Below are 15,186 nucleotides of genomic sequence, written 5' to 3'. Positions count from 1 at the left end.
CAGATCACTTTCACTACATACACGCAGCGGTCTGAACGACCGCTGTGTGTATGTAATTCTGCCGGACCCTTAACCCTTTCAGCTCCCGCCCGGCTCCCGCTCCCAGAGCAGTAAGCCGGGACCCGTGCAGCGAGGAGAGGTAATGTATACAGAGCGGGAGCGGAGCAGGAGCCGGACTGCAGCTGAAGGGGTTAAGGGGCCGTTAGAATTACATATACGCAGCGGTCGTTCAGACTGCTGCGTGTATGTAGTGAAAGTGATCTGCCAGGACCTACCCGACTAGCCAGTCGCTAGGTGTGAAGGCACCCTAAATGTTCGTGTTACTGTACTAATACAGCTGCACAGTATCTGTACTGTAGCAGTGCATTTAAACATAGTGTTAACTGCCTCCCCAAGCAGTTAACACTGGGGAGGCAAAAATGGGGGGGGGGCACTATTACTGTGTATGATTCTTAACCCCATTTTATAAATTGGTCAGCAAGGATTCACTGCTAGTCACGTGAAGCATTTTAGTCAAACGTGATAAGTAGGGTCACACATTTCTCATTGGCATAAAACCTGCACATAGTATAACATATAATATAAAAACAGGCTCAGAATACTGTATCTGAGTCTTGGGCTATGTCATATAAACAAAGATACGTTGCACTGTGCATGTATTACTTGCAGATATTGTGGTGGATTCTTGGGCAATGGGCAACAAGGAGAATCTTACTATAAGACAGCTTGATAAATCTTGCCCTATGTTCTTTTTTTCTTTTAAATAACAATTTTGTTCTTTACCTCCAGATGAGGTCCGCAGAGAAGTGGTTGTTTCCAAGTCATATACCTGGCTCTGGAGTTCATCTACACGCTGGAAAGCATCTAGTTTTAAGCTGCGCTCCTGCATGAGCTGAGATTTTATCTACACAATTTTAATGTAGTGAAAAACAAATCAATTTTTATGCAAAGAAATTCATAGAAAACGTGCAATCCTACTCTTCACAGGGCTATCTTTCTACATATGTAAATCCATTCAATGTAAAATGTCAATGCAATACAAACAACAAGGAATAAACAAAAAGAGTTATAGTCCAAGTTCTACATGTGATACAAGTGTAGAATTTCTTATGCACCTTTTTGGCCAAATGCACTTGTTAGGAAAATCTTTTCGGACTTCTTAAAGATTTCCTGACCTGTAGGGTTCTATTTGGCACAGACACCCTTCAGGATTTTTCATGTAGGGTGTCCGTGCCATAAAATAGCTCCGAAAAATATAGAATCCTATGGGTGCCATCCAGAATTCTGGACAGTTCTGCCTGTGCATCCGAATTATCTGGAATTCCAGATGCACTGCTTGGCAGCCTGGGCGAGTGTCAGCAACCAAGCAAGGGCTGCTGGGTGTTGTGTCTGGTCCTGTACGCAGCACATACAGATAAATCCGGCCATTAGCTCTCAGCCCAACCAATCACTTTTCTGGCCAGAGGCAGCATTATGCCTATATGTATGCCTACAGTTTTGACAAAAAAACTATCAAGTTCAATTATAGATTTCGGAGAGTGTAGATGGAAACATGAGCCTATAGATTAGTATTGATGATGGACGGAATATATTTGGGGAGGTATGTGTAGATCATTTTATGTATGAAACTATGCTACACAGACTGGGACCTACTGACGGGTGGGCTCACCTGCGAAGGAGGGTGGCATTTGCCCCCTGGACCGGTCCCCAGCCATCATTGCAGTAAGTGCCAGGCCCCCTGCTCCTAGGAGGGCCCATCTAGCCCCTAGGTGCTGTACTTGGCCTTTTAACTGTGTACGCTCCTGATAAGCACATACAGTTAAAAATGGCACTGTGATTGACAAAGCAAGGAGCTACTGGCTCCCTGCCCTGCCAATCATTTTGTGGCTGCAGGCAGTGTGGGATTGGGGTACAGGGGGTCCTTAAGCCCAGGCCATTAAAGTCAGTGATACACTTTAATGTCTACACAAAGTCCCACACCCCCTGGCCTGCCCAGGCTGTAGCTGTCATTATGGATGTTGTTATGGAGGACCAGCCAGGTATTATCAGGATAATTGAGAGTGGGGCTTACAAGTTGTATATCTGCCATCTACGGCTACCAGAATGTAGGCAAGTTGTGAATTAAATAAACATTGAACCTGCTTTATTTGTTAACATACCAAATTCTCTGCAGTCTGTTACCTGCTTTACTTCTTTTCTTATCTTACTTTGCTGCAGCAGACCCATTTTGGATGATTTTTCAGTTTCCTCAGTCATGGAGCGCAGCCGCTGCTCCTTTTCCCCAATATCCTCCAGCAGTCTCTCCATGCTGGCCGACTTAATACTATCTAGCTGCTGTCTCTTTTTCGTCTCCTGGGAGTGTCTGTGCTCTGACTCATTTAGCAGCTGTTTCTGTAAAGCAATAATATAGGTCACATGACAACTGATTGTATCTACCACCCACTTATCTCATCCCGTGTTCTATCAGCAGATCTTCTGATTAAATTAAATGAAGCGAAATTGAGTGAGCACTAGAAGAAATGAAAGGGGTCATTTGATGCAGCTCCACAACTTCAAGTACCTGATCAGATGAAGAGGCAGAATTTTTCTTTAGTTTTCTATTGTTACAAGCATTCTTTTATCTGCATAGTAAGCTTGCAATGTAAAGCTAGGATCCCCGCCGAACATCAGACTGATCAAACCTTTCCATAGTAACAGATTTGGCATGGTCAACATGTATGTCGTATCTGCTAAACCTAAGGATGGGTTCACACTACAATTTTTGCAATCTGGTTTTTTTTTTTCATTCGTTTTGTGTGAGGGAATAAATGCATTTGTGTGCATTCCATTGACTTCCATTATATATATAAAAAAAAAAGCAAAACAGATTTGATTTTTTTTTTTTATAATAGGAGTCAATGGAAAAACGGATGCACACAAATGCATCCATTTTTTTCATCCTTTTTTTACAACAAACAGATTGCAAAATAATTTAGTGTGAACTCAGCCTTGGATGTATTTGGCTGAAGACTAAAATCCTGTTCAGTATCAGTGACAAGGTGCTAAAATCACTTGAAGGGAGATTAGGTATGTATTGTACAAAGTGGAGAATGCCTTAAATTCTATACTGTAACGTATACTGGATTAGTACAGTGGTAGAATGTTTCCCTTTAAAACCATTTGTCATACGCTAGAAGTTGTCCATGACACCAGGCACATTGTCCTCTGCTTAATACTTTTGGCACTATTCACCTAACTAAACATAAGTAACTAAAGGTAATACTGTCCCCTACACCAGTCTTACCTGAGCTGGAAGCGGCTTTAGAGGTACCATTTGAGTATGGGTTTGAGACTTTTTTTATAGGTTCCATTGCAGTAATGTGGTATAGGGATGGTCCGAACTCTCTGAGGTTCGTATGAACCCGAACGCTTGGCATCAGATTCCCGCTGTCTGCCCGCTCCGTGGAGCGGGTGGATACAGCGGGAGGACCGCCTGGAAAACTGGGATACTTAGGAATCACTAGCATAGTTAATCACAAAATGTGGAATATGGGACCATTACCTGTCTACTCAGCTGTTGTTTTGTGTTGCTGGCTTCAGTCTGTGTTCTTGTTAGCGATGTCCTTGCGTCCTTCAGCTGTCGACGTAACAAGGCCACCTCTTGTTCTACAAGCAGCTTCAGCTTCAAGCCTTCTTTTTTGTTCTGAATGGCTTCCTGTTCATCAAATATGAAAATGTAAGGAACTCAACTTTGAAAGAAATTTTCAAGATATACTATTGATGGCATAGTCCTAGGATATGCTAGGGTTGTAGGGTTGATAACACCGGGACCCCCATCTATGTACGTTAATGGCACTAAGCTGAAATGGTTGATATACAGCCTAGGCAAGCTCTGTGCTTTGTCAGTACAAAATGTGAAGAAGCCATGGCACTCCACTATGTACTGTGGCAATTTCCATTATATGATTAATGGGGACCTAGAAGCTCTGGGAGTCGGGTCGTGACATCACCATGTTATCCAGGAAGTGAAGCCTTGATGCAGTAGTAAGTGCAGGGAAAAAAGCCCTTTATAAGCATTTCCTGTAATAAGTGTATAACTTTTGGGGGGCAATACTTTAATAAAAATTTTCGCCGGACTTCTCCTTTAAGATGGTAACAATAACCCACAGGTTTTTCAAATTTTTTTGTTACCTGTCTGTGAAATACCAAAAAATGTACTAGAAATGGCAGAATCTTAGTTCCCGCGGTTTTAGTTTGCATATCTGAAAAACCAAAATGCTCAATAGCATAGAATATACCTTTTCAGCACTTCTCAGCCTCTCACGCAGCTGGCCTTCCTTGGCTGTAATTTTCCACTTATTTAGCGCTTTCAGTTTGCATACCAATGCTTGAAGCTGACTGTTCTCATCTCTCAGATCCTGCAGCTTTTCTTGCTGGGAAATAGATTATAAATTTGCATATACAAAAATGTATATATATATATCTTCAGTGAAAATATTCCAGCATTGTCTATTCCTTATGCAAAATTACAGATGCAACTTTTTTTCTCAAGCATCTGTAATTTTGCAGTTGTAATACTGCACCCATCATGAGGACAAAAGTGGTGCTGTTTTTTAGAAGAAAGCAGCTATGTTTTCTCAATCCTGGACAACCCCTTTAAGGTCTCCTTCAGACACAAGCTAACATCTGGCTGCAATGCCCTAAAAAGGCCACAGAGATGTTGTTATTCAAAAAAACACCATTTTCCCTAGTGTAAACTTTTTCATATTTCATTATATCCTTTCATGAACTGATATCTATTACTGAACTGTATTTTCAGGGGAGGCAGCTGTAGCGATATATGTACTATGCTAGAGCGATACTAGCGGCTTCTCGCTCTGCAGAGGCTGCCACACACACAGGAATACTGACAAGGAACTTCCAGGTGAGTACTATATATTCTAGTCTATAAAAAATACACACTACCTGCGGGAAGCTGGGGGAATACATAAGTAACAAGCAAATATACATTTAATATAACTTTATTAAAGCAATGTATTTAAAAAAAGATGTAAAAACCATTACTCTCTGAAGTACCACTTTAAGCAGTACACAGTAAAATATCATGAAATATAGCTGAGTAGTACTGCTTGTGACAGCTCCTCAAGATCATATACATGATATTAGCAGCAGACTTATCAGTGAAAGTCATGTGTGGAGATAAAACTATCACATTTTATTTCCTATAAAACTGTAAAAACTCAGTTACTCTTCTCAATGGGTGGCGTCGGTATTTTCAGCGTTTATAGAATACAAATAGATAAATTTTTTTGTATAAAAAGACAGTTCTCTAGTTTATAGAAATGACATAGCAAGCACGTTTTCTCTTTATCTTTGTAGACATTTATGTGTAATTTTAGGAAATCAGGAATTAGAAATTAGAGTGGCAGCCAAAGTGTTACTTCTGAGAGGAGAGAGGGAGGGTGCATGTTGTGACCATTGCATGAAGGCGAAACCATGCAATGTCCAATAGCTGGCACAACATCAATAACATCAGGCTGCTATCTAACATTGCCCCTAAAATGCACTAGTCCCCCTTTCATCCAAGAAGATACCTTCTGAGATGGTCAGGGGGAGGATAACCCCTTTAAGTCAAGTTAGGATAACATCTCTATCAGCATTTGGAGTCTTCTAATCCATCTTATAAAAAAAAAAAAAAGACTTTACTGCTGAACCAGTCACATACCGATAGTTCCCAACAGACCTTGTTATAGGTATTATGGTCGGTCTATTGGTTTGTCATGGTAATCATAATTTTTCCTATAATCAGAAATAGGGCAGCATGCGGCACTATTTTTCCACCTAGGTTAACAAAATCTGCAACATAGGCTACGAACTGAACCCAGCCTCATTTGTTCTAACAAAGATATTACCAATTTCCATTCAGTCGTGGCAGCCATCATTGCAGAAGGAACAACAGGAAGTGGTTGTCACTTTTTAATGAGCTAAAAAACTGATAGACTAATTCTGTAAGCACATTCAATAGGAAACAAAATGATCTTCAGTTGCCAAGAAGCTAATTCAACTGATACCGTGTTTCCCCGAAAATAAGACAGTAGCTTATGGTTTTCCTCAAAAACAGGCACTATGGGGGAGATTTATCAAACTGGTGTAAAGTAGAACTGGCTTAGTTGCCCCTAGCAACCAATCAGATTCCACCTTTCATTCTTCACAGACTCTTTGGAAAATGAAAGGTGGAATCTGATTGGTTGCTAGGGGCAACTGAGCCAGTTTCACTTTACACCATGTTTGATAAATCTCCCCCTATGCCTTATTTTCGGGAGATGTCTTATTTCCAGATTGCATTGCATATATCTGGCTAACATACTTGGACATGTGTTGCCTGTAACTCACCATAGACAATGTGTTTTTCAGAGCACTGCCATTTTGTCCAGGGCAATATTTTCTCTTCAGAAGAATCATGTCGTCCACACCTTCTTTACGAACGTCACTGATGATTTCAGTCACTTGCTTGTTCATGCTAATGTGATAGCCATCTATTCTAGACTAAAAAAGACATGTTGGAGGAAATATGTAGAAAATTCAAAGGCAAAAAAGTAAAAATTAAAAAAGCTTTGAATAGTAAAATATGAATCTAAGGAAAGGTTTCTGAAAATGATCAAAGTTGGAGATGGTTTAAATACTTAAAAAACACTTTTCTTCCTAACAAAGAATAATGAACAATATAAAATTGTAGCTAAATACTCATTTTGGATTCATTCTTCTTTAAAGAATAATTAAAGGTGTTCTCCAGTATGAGAAAATTGCATTTAAATTTAAACTATCACCCCAATATATATAACTTTCTAATATAATGTTATTACTAATAGTCCTTGCTTCAGTGGCTTTTCACTACTGACAGGAAATGGAAAATGGAAGGACTACAAAACATGTATTGACCCCCCGCTTCTCTCCCAGTCAACGCATCATCTCTGATGTAACAGATGGCTTGGCTGAATCTCCCACCCCCCTGAGAGATTCACCAATTCACTATCTCTGACCGGCCCATCCAGCCTACACCTGGGCAGAAAAGTGACAGAGGCAGCTGCTGCAACCTCACTGACTGTGCAAAAGTCTGCAGTGAAATTAGAGCTATGTTCACACATGTCGGAGTTTCATTGCAGTACTGCAGCGTCTGCACAGAAATGATGCAGTAATACAATTAAATGATGCTAAACGGCAGAGAGGATCAGAGCCGGCACTGCCAATCCCACCTGGAGAAAAAACAAGGCATAAACAGCATATACCATGTAAGAAAATATCCAATAAAGTCCTTATTGTGGGGCTCAACTTCAATGATAAAAGATGCTTGATCATAATACGTGCGTGGAGATGAGAAGAAAAAAAGCACAAATTAAATTTAAAAAGATCATTACTTTATTCCAATATTGGTGTTACAGATAGGAACAGTGCGCTGTGTGGGTGAGATCACAATGACATGATGAGACAATGAAACGGCAATGTGTGAACACAGCCTAGAGGTTCTGCCACAGTTGTGCCACAGGGAACGGTGATGTGCTGAACAGCTGAGGAAAAGCAATGCATTCTGGAACCTGTAGTACTGTGTACAACTGCTCAACCAGGAAGTACAGCCACACAATACAGAAGTAAGACCTTCAAAACGAATGGATTTTTGGTAGTTTCATAACTGGGTCAGACAGGTAAGCAACTGTGTGTTGGTTATGTCCTAGAGACATGTAAAAAGTTTTAAGTGGAGTGTTTAGACCCTCACCAGTCAACAGAATGAACAGTGAGAAGTGCCCGCTAAGTGCGTTCTCTTGCCACTCTGTTCTTGTAGCAGGAGAAAGACTTCCATAGAAGCGAGATGGGAAGATAGGAAGAGAAGCGCTCAGCCTTCCACTTCCCTCTGCTGGCTCTAACAATTGGAGGGGGTCTGAACACCCTGACCAATCCAACCTTTGACACGTCTCTGGGGCATGTCAAAAGTAACAGGAACACTAAGTTCGGAAATGTTCAGTGGCATAAGGGCGACTATTATCTGCGCTGAATCACTAATAACAACACGTAACAGAGACCAGATATGGACAATGCTGCTGCACTCACCTTCAGGGATATACATGCAGCAAACAGAGTCCTCACCAAAGCCTCATATTCATCTTGCACTTGTTTTTTTATGGTTTCCTTTGCAGTCATCATTTCTTCTTCAACATCTTGGAGTTTGGCTCGGAGCGCGGTTATTTCAATGATTAGGTCATGGCTCATATCTTTCTACAGATAAAATGGGTTTAAGTTATCTTCTAAATAAAGAATACAGAGAACAAATCGTTCAGCTTGAAAACATGATGAGAAAATAAGTTCCAAGTTACTGAGAGAGTTACTTTGCTTATACAGTGGTGCCTTGGATTACAAGCATGATTCGTTCTGGGACTGTGCTTGTAAATCAAATCTACTCTTAAAGGGGTAGTGCGGTGTTTAACTTTTATTCACTAAATAACACACATTACTAAGTTATACAACTTTGTTATGTGTGTTATTTAAGTGAATGGCCCCCTTCCCCGTGTTCCCCCCACCCTGGAAGTGTTGGTGCATTATACTTACGTGTTTACTGTCGACCCCGGCCGCCATCTTGTGTCGACGACGTCATTTTCGGGAGGCCGGCCGAACCGCTCAAGCCGTCCCTCATGTCACCCCCCCCTCTGGCACGTCATCAGCTGCTCAGCACAGTTATGCTCAGCCAATCACGGCTGAGCAGCTGATGACGTGGCAGAGGGGGACCGGCATAAGGGACGGCTGGAGCAGTTCGGGCGGCCTCCCGAAGATGACGTCGTCGACACAAGATGGGGAACGACGTCACGTAAGTTTAATGCACCAACACTTCCGGGGTGGGGGGAACATGGGGAAGGGGGCCATTCACTTAAATAACAAACATTACAAAGTTGTATAACTTAGTAATGTGTGTTATTTAGTGAATAAAAGTTAAACACCGCACTACCCCCTAGCAAATTTTCCCATTAGAAATCACTGATATGCAGACAATTGGTTCCACACCTGAAAATAATACGTTTTTTTTATTCTGAATAACATGTAAAACAGATGAAACATACAATGAGAAGCAGCTGACTATGTCATATTATAAGTTACTGTACAGTATAGTATCAGCATTTGGAATATAATGTTTAGTAAGTGCATAAACCTGAAAAAACAGCAGCAGATGGAGATGCGATCCCCATTATGCAGTAGCGTAGTACGACAGGCTAGAATAGAGAAGCAGGGCTGCTGTCAGAGGTCTGTGTGATCACATGACAGCAATGGGGAAGGGGTGTGTGTTCAGCATGGACCAAACCAAAAATGAGAATCACAGAGCTGTGCAGGAGGACAGTGAGAGAAACTTCTCTATACAGAAATGTGAATGGCTGAGTGTAAGTGCATGCACATTAAAGCAGCAGTGTGTATAGCTGAGTGTAAGTGTAGGCAGATTATGGCAGCAGTGTGTATAGTTGAGTGTAAGTGCAGACAAATTATAGCAGAAATGGAAAGGATGGGAAACACAAGGGCTGACAGAGACTGCAGGGAGCATGGAGGAATGAGCAGGGCAGATGTGGTCACATAAATACAGTGCTCTCTGTCCGGGGAGAGAGGGGTTACAGCTATAAAGAGATTAACTCCACAGTCCTGTCCCCTGATGTGAGCCCCAGCCTGAAGTGGATCTGCTATGATTTAGAAGGTGAGGGAGACTTCCTGGGTCAGAGTACAGGGCTGTAGACCAGTGCTTCTCAATTCCAGTCCTCAGGCCTCACCAACAGGTCATGTTTTAAGGATTTCATTAGTATGTCACAGGTGATATAATTATACTCAGTGCATCAGGTATTATCACAGGTTTTCTTTGTATGGGAAATCCTCAAAACATGACCTGTTGGTGAGGCCTGCGGACTGGAAATGAGAAGCACTGCTGTAGACCCCGCTATGCAGACCATGCTCCTTCCCCTCTCACCCTCCCACCCAGTACAGGAAACTCTTAAAACAAAGCAATGCTCTTAAACCAAGTTACAATTTTGAAAAACTGTGAGCTCTTCTTGCAAAATGCTCAAGATCTCACGCTGCGGATCCAGTCCCATTCATCCCTATAGAGCACATACTCGCAGCGAGATTGACATCCCGCTGTGAGTAAGTGCTTTAACCCCCAGCCACCTGCAGCCCGCCGCAGAGAGCATACATTACCTGCTCGGCAACGCAGCTGCATATGAGGCTCCTGGCTCCGGTCCTGCTCAGCCAATCAGTGCTGCCGACCACTGATTGGCTGAGCGGGACTGGAGCCGGGAGCCTGACATGCAGCCGCGTTGCAGGTAATGTATGCTCTTGGCGGGCTGCGGGTGGCTGGGCGTTAAAGCACTTACTCACAGCGCGATGTCACTTGCTGCGAGTATGTGCTCTATAGGGATGAATGGGACTGGATCTGCAGCAGATCTTGCTGCAAATCTGCAGCGTGAGATCCGCTGCGGATCCGGTAGGTGTGAAGGCACCCTTAATCCAAGTTACTCTTAAATCAAGGTACCACTTTACTTTCTTCCCAGAATTCCCAGTGGAACATGAATGGCCTGTAAGTCTCCATACATCTTAATCACGCTCTCCTCAAGGACAATTGTTATCCATTTGGTCCCAAGAGGATTAACTAAAAGATATTTACTTCAAATCCATTAAAGGGTAGGTTCACAATGTTTGTTCATATACATTAGCAACCTGACAAAAAAAGATGTTGTGGTATACGGCAATGTACAGACAGTGGATCCATAGCAGTCCAATGGTTGGTCTCTATGGTATATGCACCCTAGTATAGGATTTGATTTCCAACCCATAAGGGCTGATATAAATTCATTGACACTTTCTAAACATCTGTATTAATTTTTATCGTATAACCTTCAACATTTGTGAATGGAAATGGGCATCCCCAACCTCCTCTCCACAATGTTAGCATCAGGCAAGGTGGGGCAGATGCTGTGCCCACTGGAGGACCCGCTGCTCCACTACTTTTCCCCACAAAGCACAGCAGTAAAGGACTACACTGGATATTGCTGTATTCCTATGTTTTGTCTGTTTAGGCTATCCAAGCAAGTATGGCGCCTACAATGTGCTTCTCACTCTGTGTAGGTTGCTGAACCTTATTTAGCAGGGATAAATATTTAGCACAGCAGATATCATATCCAAACTGAAAGCCGTTGTGGTTGAGAAAAGTATGCACAAAAAGTTTTATTTTAAAAAAAATCTTTTTAAATCAAACATTGAATATCGCCATTTTCAACTCTCTCTCTCTCTCTCTCTCTCTCTCTCTCTCTATATATATATTACTATGCAGAAAACATATTATATTAGTAAATAAACTGAACAAAATTTTCTATATATTTATTTGTCAAGGATTTTCCTTTAAGATGTTAGCACAACTGTTTCTACTTGACTCCAGTCTCCTTCTGCTGTGGACTGTGGACTTTGAACCTGGCCGGCATTGTGTAATGAGTACACAAACAGGGTAATCTGCAGCACAATGATTAATAGCCATAAGTAGTTGTGTGCAGAACAGGTTATGAGCAACACTCGCCACATAACCACTCTTACTTATGTAATTATTGTCTATTAGATATGTAATAGGAATATACTGTATAATATATAATACATATATTACACTTGATCTTGTATATGTTGTTGAGTAGTGTGTTTTATTGTTTTTTTTTTTTTATGTAATAGAATTTGTAATGTTAGGGTATATTCCAACTACTTACGAATGACAGCCCACTTTCTGCATGACCATTATTTGCAGCTGTCATTACCAATAGATGGCGGTCTATTAGTGTTAAATTACATCTGTCCAGAATGATGGCTATCATTTTACGTAGTGGAAACATGGCAAAAAAAATTCTTTCAAATGAACTGGCGTCATAAAGTTATATAGTTTCGTAATTTACTTCTATTTAAAAATCTCAAGTCTTCCCATACTTATCAGCTGCTGTAAGTTCTGCAGGAAGTGGTGCATTCTTTTCAGTCTGACACAGGGCTCTCTTTTATGGGGATTTGCTGCTGCTCTGGACAGTTACTGACATGGACAGAGGTGGCAGCAGAGAGCACTGAGTCAGACTGAAAAGAATGCACCACTTCCTGCAGAACTTACAGCAGCTGATAAGTACTGAAAGACTTTTGTTAGATTTTAAATAGAAGTAAACTAAAAATCTATTTAAAAATCTTTGACACCAGTTCATTTGAAAGAAAAACATTTTGCCAGAGTACCCCTTTAAAGTACAAATAAAGTTATTTTTAAGCATTTTGTAAAAGGGACCTATGAGGACATTTTTTCACAATATAAGGCTATGTTCACACTATGCAAGTTCCATTCAAATCGGCAACAATGGCCAAGATTAGAAACTCACGTAGTGCTGCCGCTGAGGGAATCCCGTCCGGAGTGTAATTTTTCTGTGGGCACTATTCATTGAATAGCGGCCGCAGAAAACCTGTAAGTTTAGACGATAGAGCGTGCGGCTCTGGCCGCACGCTCCATTGTGTGCAGTGGGGAATTCGGATGCGGGTGCACACTGATGCGCCCGCATCCAAATTAAGCGGCAGTGAAGATGATCTGCTCTGACACCGGCCGTTGTGACCCGGCCGGGTCACAGAACGGCCAGTGTCTCACACCAAGTGAACATAGCCTAGCTGTGTATTTGATAAAAAATGCATATTGCTAGAAGGACATATACACAAGTCGACACATGAACTGAAAGTGATTGAATAATAAAATGGATGTTTGTGAAACCTATAGTTTGGTATAGTGCAGTTTCTTATCTATCCTGCAGTTCTGCACAATGATGTAATTTGTATACCTGTTGTAAGTCTGTCATATAGAATATTAAAGGTCATGCCTCAATAACAAGCTGAATCATACATCGCTGCGTTGGCTACAAACCAGGAAACCGTCCACATTAGCTGTAATGTAGGTCGGGATTTGCTAGAGAAAGAATGTGAACTCTAAATACACAATACACCACTTTTAAATAGTTTTGTCAGGTGATGTTAACAAAGCAGCGCAACGGTTTCTCATACCTCTGGAACATGCATATATCAGCTATTTAAAGGCAAGCAATCTGGTATACAGCAGTAAAGCCATAAATCATTAACTATAACAGCTGTGTGTTTTATAGATGGCAGAATGTAAAATAAATCTGTAAATTGAAATTCATGTTCACACCTGGTACTTTTAATATATCTGTCTGTGCTTCAATAACACAGAAAAATGTATTCTTTCCCAAGCCTCCTACGTTCTGAGAGCAGGATTGACTCCTTTTCTTTGTTTTAAAATCACAGATAGATAACTAAAGAGTACCATGTGTCTCCTTACCCTTCTAGTTATCTATGGGTCCTTTTACACACAAATATCTGACAGATTATCTGACAGATTTTTGAAGCCAAAGCCAGGAATGGATCTGGAAAGAGAAGAAATCTCAGTCTTTCCTCTATGATCTGTTCTCTGTTTATAGTCTATTCCTGACTTTGGTTTTAAAAATCTGTCACATAATCTGGCTGTGTAAAAACTTCATTAGGTCTATTTTTCAAATTTGACCAGTCAAATTACACCTGTGTTAATGACTTTGTAAACTTTAACTTATCTAAGTGATTCTTAGATTGTACAGTAACAGGGGTAACGAATAGGTACACTAACAGGGGACGAAAATAAAGATGAGGTACAGGAACAAGGTACGGTAGTAGGGGATAGGGGAGACTATCTGGTACAGCAACAGAGGACAGGTAACACAATCAGGTACAGCAACAGGGGACAAAGTAGACAATCAGGTACAGCAACAGGGGCAACAATCAGGATTGGAAGGGGTTCATTTGTCTTTATTAGGTGTTTTTACTTTGTTGCAGGGCTGTTCAGCACTCCCAGCTCTGATCTCCTCTCACACACAATGATGGAGATCTAAGCAGGAAAAGCTGTCAAAAGCCAGTTCTTCCTGTCAGTCTAATCCACCTGTAATGACAGATCAATCACAGCGGTTGCCAGGAATTTTCAACAGACAGTCTAAAGCCCTTATTACACGGGGCGACTGTGAGGAGCTCGTTGCTCCTCGTTCCCTGCTCGCTGCCGCCGCCAGGGGGGGGGGGCACGGGGAGCTGCGGGGAGCTGCCCGGGTGATCACTTGATTGTCCGGGCAGCCCATAGCATATAGGAACGGTCTGCAGCTTTTCCACAGAACGATGGCAGCAGATTGTTGCTATATGAGTCCTTTGCCTTTCAACATGTTGAAAGACAAATGACTACAATGTTCATGTTGGCTGATCGTTATGTTCTATTACACAGGACGATTATCGGCCGATAATCGTTCCGTGTAATAGGGCCTTAACTCATTCACATACATGTATGTGGGGTTTCACTCAGAAGCTAAGTGTAACAACCTCAGATCTATATATACATGAATTTGCATTAAGGGGTTAAAGTAAGCATTACAAAGAAACGTTATAGTGAAACCTTTTAAAGATCTATACACTGTACCTTTAAAATTTAAAAAGCATTAGTATATATCTATTTATTTGACCCACCTCATTGAGGTCCGTTTCGGTTTTCTTTTGTTCTCTTTTATTTGCCAGCAGCTCCTTTAAGACAAGACATGGTGATATATTGTACACAGTAAAAGGCCTCATTCAATTACTTATATGGGAAAGTCATGTCTAGAACTAGTATGTTATGTGTACAAAAATATGATATAATACATTGCATAAGTTAAATTGTCACTATCCTTTTAACAATCTTTGATAAATCAATAGTACAAGTAAATGAAAACCTGAAATTTGTATAATTGGAAAAAGTTAGGCTCATTCCTCCTCCTTCCTAAACTCATTCTCCCAGAAACAAATGCTGAGATTAGTCTTCAGAGGGAACAGCTCATTGACAGATCAGGCTAAATGCAGCCCATAGAAGTCTATGGAGGGGCCAGAGGAAGAGCAGTTAGTAGCAGAATGAGTCAGAGGCAGCTAGAAACACAAAGACAGGGTGATCTAGTAGGAATCCCATCTCCACCTACTAGCACAGGGACAACAGAACAGTAGAGAAAAACGAAGAGAGGAAAATGGTTAAGTACACCATAAACAGTTATAAAATAGCTAGAAATATTGCTATTCCTCATGTAACCCACACACGGCCTATGCATGTAAGTTTGTTAAAAAGTCAGTGAC

The 15,186-nt window shown here is 41.2% G+C and overlaps 1 protein-coding gene across 3 annotated transcripts in view; it reads right to left on the bottom strand.

Annotated features, from left to right (window-relative positions):
• The window catches only part of LOC138795556 (uncharacterized), a 95,056-nt gene that overhangs the window by 2,906 nt on the left and 76,964 nt on the right, over positions 1-15,186 (bottom strand). For 2 of the 3 annotated variants that reach the window (XM_069974815.1, XM_069974816.1), the window contains 7 exons: positions 14,554-14,607; positions 8,083-8,247; positions 6,373-6,525; positions 4,278-4,412; positions 3,542-3,694; positions 2,182-2,391; positions 784-904 (listed from right to left, as the gene is read on the bottom strand). In XM_069974815.1, the coding sequence (XP_069830916.1) occupies positions 784-904; positions 2,182-2,391; positions 3,542-3,694; positions 4,278-4,412; positions 6,373-6,525; positions 8,083-8,247; positions 14,554-14,607 (991 nt within the window). The remainder of the gene's footprint in view (positions 1-783; positions 905-2,181; positions 2,392-3,541; positions 3,695-4,277; positions 4,413-6,372; positions 6,526-8,082; positions 8,248-14,553; positions 14,608-15,186) is intronic. The other variant, XR_011363627.1, reaches the window with a different exon arrangement.

Source organism: Dendropsophus ebraccatus, chromosome 6 (assembly GCF_027789765.1).
Source record: "Dendropsophus ebraccatus isolate aDenEbr1 chromosome 6, aDenEbr1.pat, whole genome shotgun sequence".
In the NCBI taxonomy this organism is placed as follows: Eukaryota; Metazoa; Chordata; class Amphibia; order Anura; family Hylidae; genus Dendropsophus; species Dendropsophus ebraccatus.
The sequence above is the reverse complement of the archived record's forward strand: the minus strand, read 5'-3'. Positions and strand labels throughout refer to the sequence as shown.